This window comes from Myotis davidii, unplaced genomic scaffold, assembly GCF_000327345.1.
Source record: "Myotis davidii unplaced genomic scaffold, ASM32734v1 scaffold641, whole genome shotgun sequence".
NCBI lineage: Eukaryota > Metazoa > Chordata > Mammalia > Chiroptera > Vespertilionidae > Myotis > Myotis davidii.
Window position 1 is genome coordinate 2,136,668 of NW_006293232.1, and position 16,732 is coordinate 2,153,399.

The window sequence follows — 16,732 nt, forward strand, 5'->3', positions numbered from 1 at the left end:
CGTACAGTGCGATCGAAACTTCGTGGCCCATGCGCAGAAGTCGGTATTTTGTGGAAGAGCCACACTCAAGGGGCCAAAGAGCCGCATGTGGCCCGTGAGCCGCGGTTTGCCAAGCCGCGGTTTGCCGACCACTGCCCTAGGCGGCCATTCCCCAGGTCTGGCTCTCCTGACCAGTGGCTTAGATGTCCTGAATAGCCTCTGAATATTTCTTGCCTCTGGCCTGTTCTCTTTTCAGTCCACACTGTATGTATTACCTGTCTTCCTCTACTAGACCCAAACACCAGCGGCTGGAGAGTTTATCTGCTACATTCACACGCCGCATCGCCAGCGTCTAGAACTCGGCTCTGACCACAGAAGGCCTTCGGGAAATAATGGCCGAGTAAGGTACAGAGCTCTACAGATGGTCCTGAAGCACAACGCTGACCATATCACTCTCTCCGTCTCCCCAGAACCTCACCTGGGACCTCAGGCACATTACTTGTCTTCTCTGAACCTCTGTCCCCTGTAAAACGGGCAGACTTCCTATCTGCCTCAGAGGATTGCACGTGTGGAGTACATTCAAAACGTATCCCTTACCTTCAGATAACTGCATCTGAAATATAAATCCGAAGTTCAACAGCAAAACATTTTAAACAGTAAAAACAGATCATGGAAGGTCCACGCAAGGTGAACTGCCAAATAATCGTAGTAAGTGATGAACGACCCACGGAAAGAGCGATCAGTGTGGGTTGAACTGGGCCACACTCACTAAACAAAGACGGACTGAAACCTGCTACATCAGGCTTCCTGACAGATGCGGGGGCAGGAGAGTAAAAAAGGACGCCCTTAACCTCAGGATAACTGATCCGAAAGGCTTACTGGAACAAGCAGATTCAAATAAAAACCATTTTTTATTTTATTAAAATAAAAATGTATATCCAGAGGAAAATTATTTTTTTTGAATGAATAATAAAAGGAATGGGGGGTCATCAAGCAGGAAAATGATTACATTCTCTTTTCACAAGCACATTCGGACCCTGAGATCCTTCCTAAAGTGTTTTTAAAAATTCCCTTATGTGCCCTAAGCTGGTTTGTCTCAGTGGATAGAGCGCGTGCCTGCAGACTGAAGGGTCCCTGGTTCGATTCCAGTCAAGGGCACATGCCTGGGTTGCAGGCTCGATCCCCAGTGGGAGGCATGCAGAAAGGAGCCAATCAATGATTCTCTCTTATCATTGATGTTTCTATCTCTCCTTCTCCCTTCCTCTCTGAAATCAATTAAAAGATATATTTAAAAATAAAAAATCCCTCATAGTTTTATCTCAAAAATAGGCAGGAAATTTTTACAAAGGAGGCAGTTTCCTCCCTACTATAGTTCTGAATTTCTTCTGAACTTCTGAGTTATTTGCAAAAAGATTAAAACGAAGTAGAAAGAAGGAAAAAAAAAATAAAGAAGGAAAGACTCTAGGAAGGAGTACCAAAAATGAATTTAGGAATTAGAGAAAAATTAGGGATAAAATGGTATAATTCTGAAGTTCCTACATACCTAGGAACTCTCTCTGCTGAATCACAAGTTATAGTGAGATAGTCTGTTAACACCGTAACACAAACATTAAAAATAAGGCACCTGCCAAAAAAGAGACAGCCAATAATCCCACATGCTGATTTTTTTAAATGAGCACAGAGAAAAAAAAGTATGCAAAAAGCACTAAACATGAGACACATCAGATCTTTTTTGTGTTTCCAACACCAGTGCCAGTAACGGAACTTACCAACTTTCTCCCTGATGGTACCGCCGGCCTCCACCGTCAAAGCAGGCGCCTCATGCCTCCCCGAGTAGAGCGGGAAGTCTGGGAAAAAGTAGCTGGGGTCTTCTAGAATCTGGGCGGGACTACTGGGACTGTAACAAGCAGGAGGGGGACCTGCGGGGACGGAAAAAAAAAGCCAAGTGTCCGTTAGCGCCAGGTCCTCCTCTCCCTCCCCGCTGTGTGACTCACAAGAGCCCTGAGGCATCCTCCCACATTTCAACGTGCAGTGGGAGTTCTGTCTTTTTGATTCATAAAATTCCAAAGTTACTATTCAGAATTATCACTCAGCCGGCCACCCACCAAATGACCCACAAAGTCAAAATAACAATCTTCAAGACACGCGGAGCGGAGGCTCGGACGCTTTCACACAGCGGCAGCCCTGCCAACAAGAACCAAGTCCCCAGTGACCTGGACAAGTCGCTAAGTTCCCAACAGGCAAGGAGGGGCACAGGACAGGGCGAGGGAGAGGCCAGAAAAGGAACCCCAGGATGGGGAGAGCTGCTGGCTCTGGAATTTAAAGGACAGAGAGGGGTGGTCTTTTCGCCATGTGTTAGCAGGAGTGCGTCCCAGCCCAGGACAGAGCACTCACCCTACTCTAGGGTTTCTGGGGCCCCCTGTGGCCGGTGGGTTCTGGCCCTCGGCCAAGCACTGGCCTTTCGCTCCAGTGTATCTGCTTCGCACACAAAGCGGCGTGTGCTTCCTGCTCCAATTAAACGTGACACTGTGTTCAATCCCACGGTCACTGGACACGAGATACCGCACAGACAACGTCCTGGGGAGACTCAGCAGCAGGGGTCCCCAGTCCTCTCTAGCACTGATTTCCCTGTGTGGGCACCCAGTTTATGGCTCTTTTTGGCAAAGGAACTTGGTTTATTACTCTGGGGGATAGAGTCATGCTATTTTTTTAAAATCAAAGTCCTTGCCTAAAAGATAGTTCTATCATAAGGAAAATGTTTCTCAGCAGTCACTTCAAACTAGTAATTTGAAATGTATCGCTAGGCTTGCTACCTACCCCTTTCCCACAAGGCCGAGGCTAGTAGTAAATAACATTATTCTGAGGCCCCAGATGGGAACTTACTCATCGTCTTTCTGAGTTTCCTTACCTCACGACATATTTGTAGGTGTGCTCACATGCATCATAAGCATGTTTGGACTGGAGAGAAAACAGTTTTACAAGTAGAATATTTATCTATAAAGCTAAAAAAAAATCATGTTGTTGTGACTTTCACCGTAAAAATGAAAATAAACCAAGTATGAATGAGGAGTATACGAAGACGAACCTAAAACTACAGTCCCAATGCGGGTGGCAGCTACCTGTCAGCGTTCTCCTTTTGGCCAACCTGCAAGGGCTGCCCCTGGAAAGAAACGCACTCTCTGGGCCTCATCCTCTCCATCTATAAATCTAAAAGCCTAGGGCTAAAATTAGGAATCGTGATGGCCCAGATCCAAAGGCAGATCCTGACCTGGCATCCACTTCAGGCCGGTGGAAAATGTTGGTGGAAAATTGCAGGTGGGCAAGGTGCAATCGTGGCCATACGTTAGAACGACCTGGAATTTTTAAAATCCTCGTACCCAGGCCTCACCCAGATCTGTTCAGTCAGATCTCCAGGGACACGGCCCACACACTCGTATTTTATAAAGCTCCTCAAATGACTCCAAATGTGCAGCCAAAGTGAAAAGCCCTCTGTCAGCGGAGAGCAGCACACACGGGCAAAAAAGCAAGACACAAAAGCACATTTCTGCACCTGAGTCCCACTCCCCACCAAATCAGAGTCAGAGGTATTGAGAACCCACGCACTTCAAGAAAAGAGTGTGTGATTTTTTTTTTTTTTTTACAGATCAGTCAGGAGTGGATTAAGAATTCTAAGTGGTAACGGAGAGCAAATTGCTAACAAAATTGAGGCCTAAATAAGGATATATGTGTATGTGCATCTAATATATAAAAAGAAGGAATATGCAAATGAGGCCGGGACTCGTTAAGGGTCATGACCAGCTCAGGAGGTGGGTCTGGGTGTGGTCCCGAGCCTGAGAGATCAACGTAGAGGGGCGCCTGCTCCAACCCTCCACAGCCGGACTGCAGCTTAGGCCTGCTCCCCGTCAGTAGGACATCCCCTGAGGGCTCCCGGACCGTGAGGGGGGCAGGCTGGGCTGAGGGACCCCCACCCCCCAGTGCACGAATTTCGCACCGGGCCTCTAGTATGTAAAGAAAGGAGAAAGAGAGAGAGAGAAAGAGAGAGAAAAAATATACACTTTCGATATGGAGCCCAGTTAAGAACTGCTATAAGCCATCCCCAGTCACTAAAATGTACCTTGATTATCCACACCTGGAAGCCAGAGACTGGGGATTCCACGGAAATCTCAGGATACCACTCCCACCCTGTAAGCATGGCTCGGGCCCAGGGACTAAGTAATGGTCTCGTTCTTTTTGTTGTTGTGTTGTTGTTTTTAGAGAGAGGAAGGGAAGGAGAGAGCAGAGAGAGACAGACAGACAGAGAGAGGAACATTGATGTGAAAGAGAAACATCGATCGGTTGGTTGCCTTCCATACATGCCCTGAGCGGGGATTGAACCTGCAACCCAGGTATGTGCCCTGACTGGGAAGCAAACTGGCAACCTTTTGATGCACAGGGCGATGCTCAACCAACTGAGCCACTCTGGCTGGGCAATGGTCCAGCTTTTAAGGTGCCACTCAAGGACTCTGTTGGCTCAACAGTGTGTAATCCATTCATGTGTTGCCTCTGGGGGCTTCATAAAGACTATTTCCATGTAAGGTCCTCTGTACTTAGGAACCTGCAGGCGCCTGTTTCTTTCAAACCAGCACCTTGTCTAAGGATGACCACTCACACAGCTTGTCTGCATGGGGAGAGTGACAAAAGCAATGGGCAGCAAGCTAAGGTGAGCTTAGAGGAGTCAGCGCTCTGGGGGCTCCCCTCGGGGGAGGGGCCGTGCAGCTCCCAGGGCCCAGCCCCACAGGAAAGCTGGAGATCTGTCCATACCACACTTGACAAAGGGGGGAGTTTGGAAATTCCAGTTGGAGGGTTCAACATTTCGGCCCTATATTGACTATGACCCATGTCACCACAAATGGTTCCCTTTCTTTACAAAACCTGCTTGTCATTTGTCAGCAAGAAGAATCTTTGCTTCTCCGTCTGAGCGTGACTGCTTTTGGCTTGCTCTTAAAGCACCAAGACCTTCCTTCCCATTGTGGTCTTAAGCTGTTACTTCCTTTGTATGTGTCTTGAGGCCTTTACGTGATGTGATCCTCAACAAGACTTTTTTTCCTTCCTCAACAGTAGCAATAACAAAGGGCCTCAGTGTTGGAGGGCAACATGAATTAAGGCAAAATGAAGCCGTTTTCTGGGGAGTCAGGGGCACGACATGAGCCCCGGTGACCTGCTCAACAGCCTCACCTCCACCATGACTAGTTACGACCCTCAGATCAGACCCTGAATCTGTAACCAGGGCAACGTAGCAGGTTCTCCTTTAGGTGTAAACACTGTAGGACACTCAAACTGACACCCCACTATCACCCAATACTCACGCAGCTGGGGAATCACCCGGCCTTACATGCCACTTGCTTGCACATAACCACCCTGGCCTTAGCCTGAAGTTCTGATCTTTGGTTTCCAAGGCTGTCTACAACCAGACCAGACCCCTCCCGTAGATGCCGTCAGTCTCGCTGGCACCCTCAGCATCCTGTGAATGTGTCACCTTCATTCTCCAAATCCTGGCTAACAAAGCCATCCTCTAGCTTCACAGCTACTGTAAAGCTCTCTCCAGTCCACTGACCCCCCTCAGTTTGCCTCCACACTCTCTCCTACACTGTCTGTCCTTCCCTCAATTGCCACAGTGTGATTGGAAGCACACAACTCAGCACTTACGTGTCAACTGCTCTCAGAGAATGGATTTGGAGGGATCTTTGACCTTGTCTGTAAACGAAGTAGGAGACCATCCCAGAGGACAGCGCCACGTTCTCCATCAGCAAGTAGTAAGAGGGCACACACCATATATACTGCTCGCAGAGAGTAGCACTCACATGTGTGGTGCCCATCTTCCAGCATTCCCAGGGCGGCACGCCCAGCCTGTGCCAAATGACTGCTGCAGAACACGAGGTAGTTGGTGGGTAAGTGCCGAGTGGGGTGGTGTGCCTCCGATCATAATGCTGACTCCCATTCTAAGAACACAGCCAACATGACAACACAATCTGTCTCGAACCACAGCAACTCATGTCTATTGCCTTGGCACAAACTCTAGAGAAACTCTGGCAACTCTCCCCAGGTTTCCTCCATCTGGGAGGGCTTCCTCCCCTACGAGTCGAGGAAACGCTTGCTTGGCACACACTAAATGCCGAAACACGTCCTCGGAAACTCTACTCTCAGGCCACTTCCTCCAGAAAGTCATCTACCCTTCCTCCCCTAACATGCACTCATCTGTGCTGCCATCTCATTCCAGGCATATCTATGCCACACAATATTACATTGCCTATGTCTTTAGGTTTTTTTCCTTGACCATTCAGTTGATTCACAGTGAGGACCCAGTCTTATTCATCTTTGTATTTCCAGTTTCTAGCAGAAATAAGATCATCATAAGTGCTCAATACTTTCAATGAATCATCCACAGAGGTTCACAGTACCTAGCAGTTTCAAGCACTATATGGACACTAGATAAATATTTATTAATGGAATTAAGATACATTCTTAAATAACCAGTTATGAACATATTCCTAATGCTACAGAGCTTAAATTGAAGGTGAGTTTGTCTTTTTCAAACTTCTCAGGAGACCAAGGCTGGGAAAAGCTAGTGGGAAGAAAAAAAAAGCCATCTCGTGCTGAAACGGATTAATGACAGTGCACTGTGATCCAGTTCCCGCAGGGGCTTTGTACACGATCTACAGTAACCGCACAGGGATTATGCAGCCTGATCACAAGCTTCCATTTACAGAAAGGTGCTGCTTCGGCCACTCCACCTGGGCCACCCTGTCCTGGGCCGGGCCCTCAGTGCCGGGCCCTCTGCCGCCCGTGGCTCCTGCGTCCTTCCCAGGTCTGCGAGCAGGAGCAAAGCCTGGAGACCTTGGAGGGCGTGAGCTCCCTCACCATAAAAAGAGGAGCCATCCCAGGCCCACCAATCACACAGAGTCAAAGGGAGTAAACAATGAGAGTATCTATAATAATAAAAGTGTAATATGCTAATTAGACCAGATGGCCAGACAGCAGAACAACCATCCGGACAACCTTCCGGACGAAGCTGGGGCTGCGAGGGCCGAGCCCCTTGCACAAATTTCATGCATTGGGTCTCTAGTCCATAATAAAAGGATTTTATCTACAAAGAGGTAATAATTTTTCAAATTTAGAGCTTAACATAAAATCCAAAGGTTATTTAAATATCTTGACTCAAACTGCGCACAATATCAAAATTCATATTTCATGTTGATATATTTGCTTCTTAAATTATCTAAAACTAGAAGTATCTAGACTCTGGCAATTCTTTTCCTCAGATAAGTGTTTAAGCCACTTTATTGAGGTCTGACTGACATGTAAAAAGCTGTACAGATTTAATGTGTCCAACTCGATGAGTCTGGGGATAAAAGTATTAACCCGTGAGCCCATCACCACCATTAAGACCACAGACATAACCATCACCTCCCAACGTCTCCTCCCACCCTGTTTATTATTTGTGTTTGTGTAAGAACACTTAACATAACATCTACCTTCTTAGCTAATGTTAATACAATGATAAAGTATTGTTAGCTATAGGCACTGTGCTGCACAAGAGATCTCTAGGACTCATTCATGCCGGTAAGTTTTAACAAATAAGCCCTATATTTATTAAATAACTGAGATTTAAATAATCTTTAATCATATTTGTTTATACCTATCCCAGGACCAAAAAGGAGCTCTTTGGGGTGGCCGTGGCACACATGATTATTATTAGTGTGTAAGCGCCATTGCTTAAACATGTTTCTATCACTGTATGTAAACAACAAGTACTTAATATCTTTTGAACAAAGGAAAACAAACAGGATGGAAAACCCTCAGAAAAACCCAAGATATAAAATGACAACATGAATGCACAATGAGGCCCCTCTGAGCTCTGCCTCTCACCCACCCTAAGGAGGGAGAGGAGAGGTCAGACGCTCTGGCTGCCCCTGACTCCTCCAGCTTCCTGGGTCCCATTAGTGCCTGTTGTCACAGCTAAGTGACAGTGCCATGTCCATCAGGGAGCACTTTCACAGGGACTGGGACTCTCAAGAGACAAGTACATTTCTTCCCATCACACGCACCCAACTCCTAAGTCAACATCGGCTCCCAAATGAACTACATAATTTAAAGCAACCAATATTCCCAAGATACCAAACATCCATTTAGCAATAAGAGTATAACCAATATAAGCAGGAGCTACCATTTATTGAGGGCCTATTAAGTGCAGGGATGATATAAAGCTATCGTTAGTGATCACCACCATCTTCCCATTTGGTGGAGATGGGGACCAGGCTCACGTCGGTTAGGTGATGCCCAAGGCCACAGCACTAGGCACAGCACTGTCCCTCCGACAAGAAGGTCTTTTCACTAAGCCTCCCAAAGGCCCTCAAGAATCCTTCACTTAATCCTAAATCGTCTTCCCCTGACTCATTTCTTACATTAAAATCAGGAGTTTCAATGTCATGCTTGCATTTACAGAAAGGTGCTGTTTCGGCCCACTCCACCTGGGCAACCCAGCATTGCTTCCCACCAGCAAGAGGGAAAAGGGCACGTATGTCTTAGTATTATTATGAAGATAGTTTTTAGGTCTGAGAAACCTTCAGGGTTCTACAGACCGCACTTTGAGAAACACTGCTCTATGTGACCTAGCCTCTTCTAGGGGGAAGGGACCGAAACATAACAAAACTTAAGATGAAAATGGCTGCAAACCAGTTAGAACTGAGTCACCTCCCGGCCCAGGCAAAGGAAGATGGTGAAACCTGAAGAAGGCGCCCAGAGGCCCTCTGCTGCACAGCGCGGCTTGAACACAGCTTGTCGGGTAAATGGACCCACTGATTAAAGAAAATGTATCGAAGAGAGAGAGCGCAGCCCCTCCAGAAAACACCTGCACATGAATCCATCTCCTGGCCCTTGAGGAATTTTTATAAAAAGGAATACAAACCTGCAGTGATGTTTCACTGGCAAAACGTCTCGAGATTACTTTGAGGAGGTGGAGAGAAAGGAAGCTAATAACTTGCCCAGCAGGAAGTCAGGCAATCCTTGGACAAAGGCAAGGATGCTGAGGCATGATGACTGGAGAGGAAAGAGAATGATGCTGTCAAGCCCAAAGACTGGAGGATTAGAAGGATTGAAAGAATAAAACAGACAGAAGAGAAAATATCTGCTACTTGGAAAAAGAGGCTATGTGCGCCTTTTGATTTGGTAAGTCTGTTTCTGAAACAGTGCAAGAATCCAGGGTGGGCCATTTATGAGCTTTGTGAACTTAAGCAAATGAGTTAACTTCTTGGTGCCATTACCTTCTCAGTAAATGGGGGTAATAATATGGCACCTGCTTTGCCTGGCTGTTCTGGAGATTAAATGAGACAACAGAATGGGCTAAAACAGTGTCCCTGAACATAATAAGTGCTCGGTAAATTCTAGCTTCTTTTTTGAGAATGGGGAAATGGAATGGGAATCGCTGCTATAAAATTCACTTCCCAAAGAGGATCAAATCAGCGAGCTTTTAAAAAATAGACCGCACTTTGAGAAACACTGCTCTGTGTGACCTAGACGCCCAGATGCTCAAGCAGATCAGAGATGAAGGCTTTTAGAGTTTTTTAGGTCAGACTGTTCAGCTGACTGACAAACTAGACTAAAATTATATATTCAATTTGCCAAGAATTTGAAAGGAGAAAAGTCTTAAATACACAATTTCTCTGAAAATAAGCATAGTGTTGTGGTCCTACTGGAATAACAAAAGAAAAATAAAAACAAAATAAGAGAATGCATAGTGATATCCCAAGGCTCTTCAAAACTCCTAACTTGTCTGGCCACCTTGGCGCTCAGGTTTAGGGTTAGGTGGGTCTGGAGAAGGTATCAGGACTCTAACCTGAAAACCTTCAGCTGCCAGGAGGCTCCACCTTCAAAGAGGACAACAGGGTGGTTACCGGGAGTGTAACTGTACCCAGCGCGACAAATAAGAGAAACCTCTTCTTTCCTTGGCACCTTTGTTCCATAACTTTCACTCCACCTGTGGTGTAACAGGATGAAGGTCAAGGTGTGAACTCTGAATCTCTTCTCTGCACCAACTGTGGTGAATCCCTTTCACTGACAATGGAGAAGAAACTGACCCTTTAGAAAGCCCGGTCCTTCAGGATCATAACATGTGGCAATTTAAAGACTATTTTCATCTTCCAGTGAGTCTTTTTTTTTCTTTAAATTGCTTTTATTGATTTTTAGAGAGAGCTAGATAGAAAAACATCCATCAGCTGCCTCCTGCATGTCCCCCTACTGGGGATCGAGCCCTCAACCCGGGCATGTGCTCTGACTGGGAATCGAACCAGTGACCTGTTGGTTCATGGGTTGAGGCTCAACCACTGAGCCACACTGGCTGGGCCCCCAGTGAGTCTTATAATGGCCTGGCCAATACAGTGAAAAATAAAAGAAATAAAACAGCTGGCCTCACGTCAAGATATAGAGCATCATCAGTTGACTGGAAGACCCATGACAACATTTCTCTAATATCCAGTGCAACAGGCAACTGAGTAATTCTCTGGGGGGAACAGTATGAATCAATGTGACCAGAACATAAGGTAACATTTCTGGAGATTCTGAATCTCAGGCCCAAATCGGCACAAAAATCACCAATGCGAGCATCAGTTTCACTGCTGTATGGATGAGCTTTAAGTTTGTTTGCTTTTTAATGGAGATCTATAGCGGCTCAATGAAATGACTAGCCTGATGCTCTGAGGAGGCAAAGACCATGGAAAGTCCACCTTCCGCGGACCCAGCCTTCTAGTCATGTGGAGAAAGAAGCCCCCAGAGGACCCAATCCCCAACCATCCGGTCCACCCCAGCCTCCTTCCTGCTATGGGGAGAGAAACAAGCCGCCTCTCCCGTTCCATGTGTGACACCCAGACCCACAGATTCTGTCAGATCATAAAACGGTTGGTTGAAGCTCCTTGGATTTGAGGCCATTTGCTATACAGCAACCGGAACTGGAGCAATGATGATAGGGAACACATAACTTTTTCCAAGTGTCAGATAATGTTCTTAGCACTTTACATGTTTTAACTCACATAATACATGTAATCCTCATAATGACCCTTTGAGGTAGGCATTACTGTTATCTCTGTTTAACATACGAGGAGACGACTTGCAGACAAGTTAAGTAATCTGTCCAAGAACATAAAACCAGTGAGGCCTGGCTAGGAAGCTCAGGTGGTTAGAGCATTATCCCCATACACTAAGGTTGCAGCCTCGATCCCAGGTCAGGGGGCATACAAGAAGCCACCAATGACTATAGAAATACGTGGAACAATAAATCCATGTCTCTCTACCTCTCATCAATCAATAAAAATTAAAAATAAAACAAAGCCAGTGAGTGGCACAGTGGAAAGTGAACCTAGGTTTTCGGCTCTGGGGTCTTCATTAAGCTCCACAGAAGAACACATCCCAACTACCCCATTAGGCTCATGTCCCACAATCAGACAGGGCCACAGGAAGGCACAGGAAACCAATTTAAAGAGCTTTCTAGACCGAGACACTCCACACTTCGAGTAATTCACTGGCTGCGTCTTTGATCTCCATATCCTCCCAAGCTCCCTGGCAGGGGCCCTTCCATACTTCTAGAAATCACATCGGTACTTTAAACCCATTTCCTCTTAGTCAGTTCACAGTGAAGACAGAATTCTTGAAAGGCAGTTATAAGTCCTTCCTTGGCCTTCTCAGAGTGGGATACACCAGCTCATCTGCCTGCTGTTTTCTATCACCGTGCGGCATTACATCCCTTTTAAAATACAAGTTCCGTGGGCGCAAAGGACGTACGCCCCCCATTTAGTCCAGTGCCAGGCGTATGACAGACTTTCAAATGTCAGATGGAGGGGGAAAGGTCCGCTAGAGAAACTGTATTCTTTTGTTTTGCATTCTTGCCAAATTCTCTAACTCAGCATTGACTTGTACAATCCAGACTTACTCATTCAACAGGGACTTCCTGACCAGTGACTGCTTCTGTGCCGTGGTTTATATTCTGTCCAAAAATAAGAACTGCCACGCTCCCTAATACTCAGACATGTGCCTTCTTTAACAGAAAGTGAAAATATCTCACGTAAATTCAATTAGAATGTTTGTGCGGCTGCCTAAATAAACTGTTAAATTTAATACTACAGCCTGTTCACTTTATAAACAAGCTTAATTACACATAACCCATTTTATCTTACTAAACTAACAAAGTGATCTTAGTTACTTAATAAATGCTATTAACATGTAAATATTTGTATTTACTTCAGGCTCCCCCCCTCCCCCCTCCGAATTCCTGGAATTTATGTTGGAGAAAGTTGAAGGTAAGAAACCTCGGAATTTCAGAAATTTTTTTCTCTAAGTCCAGGACTAAGTAAGATAATCCAAATGTCAGAGTAGACCTTTTAGACTTATATTCTTAATTTTTTTTGATGAATATTTTAAATGATCAAATCCAAAAGTTAGCTAAAGGAAGCTGATTCGCTCTCATGCCGCCACCATTCATTTTTACTCTATCAGGCCAGTCACCAGCATGGGAAATAAGTCCCGCAGGATTGTGTCTTTTAACAAACTTCCTGTTTATTATCGGACACTCCCACAATCTTCAAGGCTTGTGATGCTGTTTACATTACTCTCCCGGGTGTCTTACTTTAAGCTGGTGTTTCCTGCTCTCTTTTTCTGTCTTTCCTCATCTTTCTCCCCCACCCCATGCAAGCAATCTTGTCTGCCCTTGTATCTTCCAATTTTTTCCCACATGACTAGTCCCTCAGGACACAGGGCCTTACAGAGAATTTCATATTCTCTTCTTCCCCCAAAGCCCCCAGATAGAGAGGGCTCATTCATAAGAAACTCGGTTCTCTGCGCCCTTCACAGTATAGGAAGGGCCTGCCTCTCACCTGCTTTTGGGGGTCACACCATCCAGAGAAGCCCTTCCAGCTGAGAACAGCTGAATGTGAGAGGCCAGGCCTTCCTTCCTCGCTGGCACGGGGCCACCGGGCGTGTGCAGAGCCCCACCTCACACTGAGGAAGCAAAGTGAGCCTGGAGGCCAGGGTATCTATCATCCTTGTCTGGCTCTGCCTGTTCTGAAAAGGGTGGAGGAAAAGGTGGAGGAAAGGAGAGGAGAAGGGAGGGCAGAATAGACCAGCAGAGGTGTGAGAGAACAGAATTGGGGAGACCTGTTATGTGGCTACCATAACAGTCCAGGAGGTAGGTTGGGCTGTAGAGACACGCCAAGGAAGGGAAAGTATGCAAGACGTACGTTGCATACGTTCTGCAAAGGATCTAGTGACCGGGTGTGGGGCAAGTAAGGGAAGGAACTTTACAGTTTATAGCACACTTTCAAAGGAGGCAGCTGCTAGGACGAGGTGGTGTGGAATGGTGCCTGAGCAAGCCCACACTAGCAGGGTGGCCAGGGCAGCCCCCTGCCTCTCCCTGACAAAGGCTGGTTCAGTAGCAGAACAGACCCAAGTGGAGGGGTCCAGGCTGGCGCAGGGCCTCTCTCGAGAAGGACCTCTTACTGCTAAGTCCACCCGAGCGTTTCTATTTGCTTCCCTCGAGGACCAGACCCCGGGGAGAGTCCCAAGAACTAAACCAAAGCCGCAAACATCACTAGAAGCAGTAGATACCTTGATAACAGCCTGCTAACCTGGTAAACTCTACCCCCAGCATAATGCAAATGCCTTGCTGACTGACCCACCTTCCAAATGAAATGAGCCTCCGAAACCAGAAGTGGCAAAATGAGGTTCAAGCTGCTGGAGCAGCCACCCTTTGTTATTCCTCCCAATCGGGTCCACACCAGACTTCCAAGGGAGAGATAAGAGAGATATTTCACTCATAAACGTGTCCCTGTCTTGCCCCAGCTGGTGTGGCTCTGTCGGTTGAGCGTCGCTCTGTGCACCGAGTAGTTACTGGTTCGATTCTTGGTAAGGGCACATGCCCAGGTTGTGGGCTTGAATGCAAGAAGTGGCCGAACTATGTTTCATTCTTGCATTGATGTTTCTCTCTCTCTCTCTCTCCATCTCCCTTCCTCTCTCTCTAAAATCAATAGAAACACACACAAAAAAGATGTCCCTGTCCCGTCATATGAAACCCAGTGATGCTGCCACCAGATAAGCAGAGCTGATAACTCTCTAGAAGAGCAGGAGCCAATGAAACTTGCTGCGATGATGGAAATGGCTATGCAGTACTTGAATTGTGGCTGGTATGACAGAGGACCTGAATTTTTAGTTTTAAGTAATTTAAATACTACATCTGGCTAGTAGTTACTGTGGACTGAGTAGGCCTAGGAACTTAAGTGGAAAAAAAGGATAGAATTTTTATTTCTTGACTACAAGCAAACTGAATCTCTTGACAGTCCAGCGTCTACTTAGGCTATTTTCCAGCACCAAACTCTTCTTTCTTTGGTCATCACTACACTACACATCGATGTGCCTCCAAAATATGTTTGGAAGCACTCTGAGCCCCCAGCCCGATGCCCCAGCCAGGAACCTTCTCCGGGACACCTCTGCAGATTTCTGCATAATCTTTACCAAGTCTCCCCAGCAGCAATAAAACTCACACCAGGAGAGGCAAGTCCATCCCCAAGTCCCTTTGGACACTGTCCCAAAGGCAAGTCGGGATCCCACAAAATAATAAGACACTAATTTTGCACCATGTTTTACTCTGACATAGCCCTTTCACATGCAAATATCTCATGTAAGCCTCACAATAACCTCAGGATGTAAGAATTTAGTAAACACATTTATTTCACAGAGGTTAAGTGACTAGATAAAGCAACATAGTTTGCATGGTAGCCATATACCCTAACTTGGCATGTCTTCTACGTGAGGAGAGGTCATAAGACAACTGAGTAAGTCCTCCCAATAATTCTAATGCCCACCCCCGTCTGAGAACCCCTGCTGGAGAAATGTACATCCAAGGCCGCGTGCATTTCCTCTGGGAAAGAAACAACTTGGTCAACAAGGGACAGGAAAGGGAGCTAGCTGCCAGTGTGAAGTCTGGGACACGTCCTGGTGACAGGAGTCCTGGCTTTCTGTGCCTCGGGCAATAAACTCTGAACCAGCTCACAATAGCAGACACACCTTCCGCCACCTCCTGTGATCAGGGCAGAGAGGAAATCGTTCTTTATTCAGAAAAATCTTGGTTTTTATGGGTGGGGAAAAGGCATATTTTATGGGCAGTACTAGACAGTGAATAGAGTATTCTAGCTCCTAACCTCATTCAGTAAATATTTGGCACATGACACAAAGTTTCCAACTGTGAAAAGGTAAGCTTCTATGAGTAGGAACTGGGGTTCCAGTTCCTCGGGGAAAGGAGATATATGAGAATACACATAACATTATCAAACCGTTTGCCTCTCTGCTGTTTTGGTCATAGCAATTATTATTATTATTATTATTATTATTGTTATTATTATAGTAGTAGTAGTAGTAGCAGGCATTTTTTGAATGCTTTCAATGTGCCCAGCCCAGTGCTAAATATGCATTATTTCATTTCACCCTCATGCAACTTCATGAGGTAAGAACTATTATTGTCTCTATTTTATCCACGAGGCTTCAGCAAGTCAAATTCCCTGAGGTTACAGAGCAAGGAAGAGGCAGGACCAGAAAGCAAACCAGGTCTAATTCTTCCTAAACAATCCAAATACCACCCCCTTTTACATTTTAATATATACTCAAACTTTAAATCTATTCAACCTTATTCATACTCTTTATGCATTTTTAAGTATGCCACATGCTAATAAAAAAAGTCACCAACATTGAAGTCCTTCAGCATGTACTCAGAAACCAGGATGACCCTGACACTGAAGAATCCGTGGCAATAAGACATCCAAAAACTGGATCAAAGGCAAGAACCAATTTTACTCACACTGTGCTCAGGCAGCACGCCCAGGGAAGCCTGCCTGACCACCTGGACCAAAGCGAGCCCTCTCTGCTCACTGCTCATCACACGGTCTCTATTATGGTCCTTAACACAGGGGAATGTCCACACACAACCCCACTAATCAGTGAGCTCTGGAGAGTAGGAACCATGTATGCCTGACTCATCTGTGAGCTTCCAGAGCACTAAATACATAATAAACGACAGAAGACATACAAATTCTTAAGAGGGTAAATGTAAATCACAATTTGATTAGAAGACATAAAATTGTGAAACTTCTAGAAGAAAACGTAAGAGAAAATCTTTGGGGTATAGACCTAGGCAAAATGTTTTTAGATGTGACACCAAACGCACAACCCACAAAAGAAAAACAAAATCAACAAACTGAACTTTATCAAAATTAAACATTTTTTTCCTGCAAAATATCCTATTAAAAGGTTAAGAAGACAAACTGCATGCTGGGTAAAAAATGTGGAAGCAACATATCTGACAAAGTTTTAATATCTAAAACATAGGAAGGACTCTCAAAGCTCAACAGTGAAAAAAAAATAACAACCCAGTTAGAACATGGCCACAAGACAGAGCAGACATTCCACCAAAGAGGGCATACAGATGGCAAATAAGTTCATGAAAAGATGTTTAACATCATCAGCCATTAGGGGTCGCAAATTAACACCATGATAGACTAGAACCCTTTGGGAGCAGTTAGAATGATAAACAAATGCAGGTGAGGATGCAAAGGAACTGGCACTCTCATACTCGTGGAAATCCTAATATATAAAAAGCCAGGGGCCGTCACGACCAAAACAACTGGATGAACGACCGAACAGCAGGCTGCGTGGGGCGACCAGGCCACCAGGGAGGACAGTGAGG

At 45.7% G+C, this 16,732-nt stretch overlaps 1 protein-coding gene across 1 annotated transcript in view; it reads right to left on the reverse strand.

Annotated features, from left to right (window-relative positions):
• AMOTL1 (angiomotin like 1) overlaps nucleotides 1-16,732 on the reverse strand; it is a 164,776-nt gene that overhangs the window by 87,499 nt on the left and 60,545 nt on the right. The window contains exon 5 of the mRNA XM_006766867.2: nucleotides 1,749-1,898. Within this exon, the coding sequence (XP_006766930.2) occupies nucleotides 1,749-1,898 (150 nt within the window). The remainder of the gene's footprint in view (nucleotides 1-1,748; nucleotides 1,899-16,732) is intronic.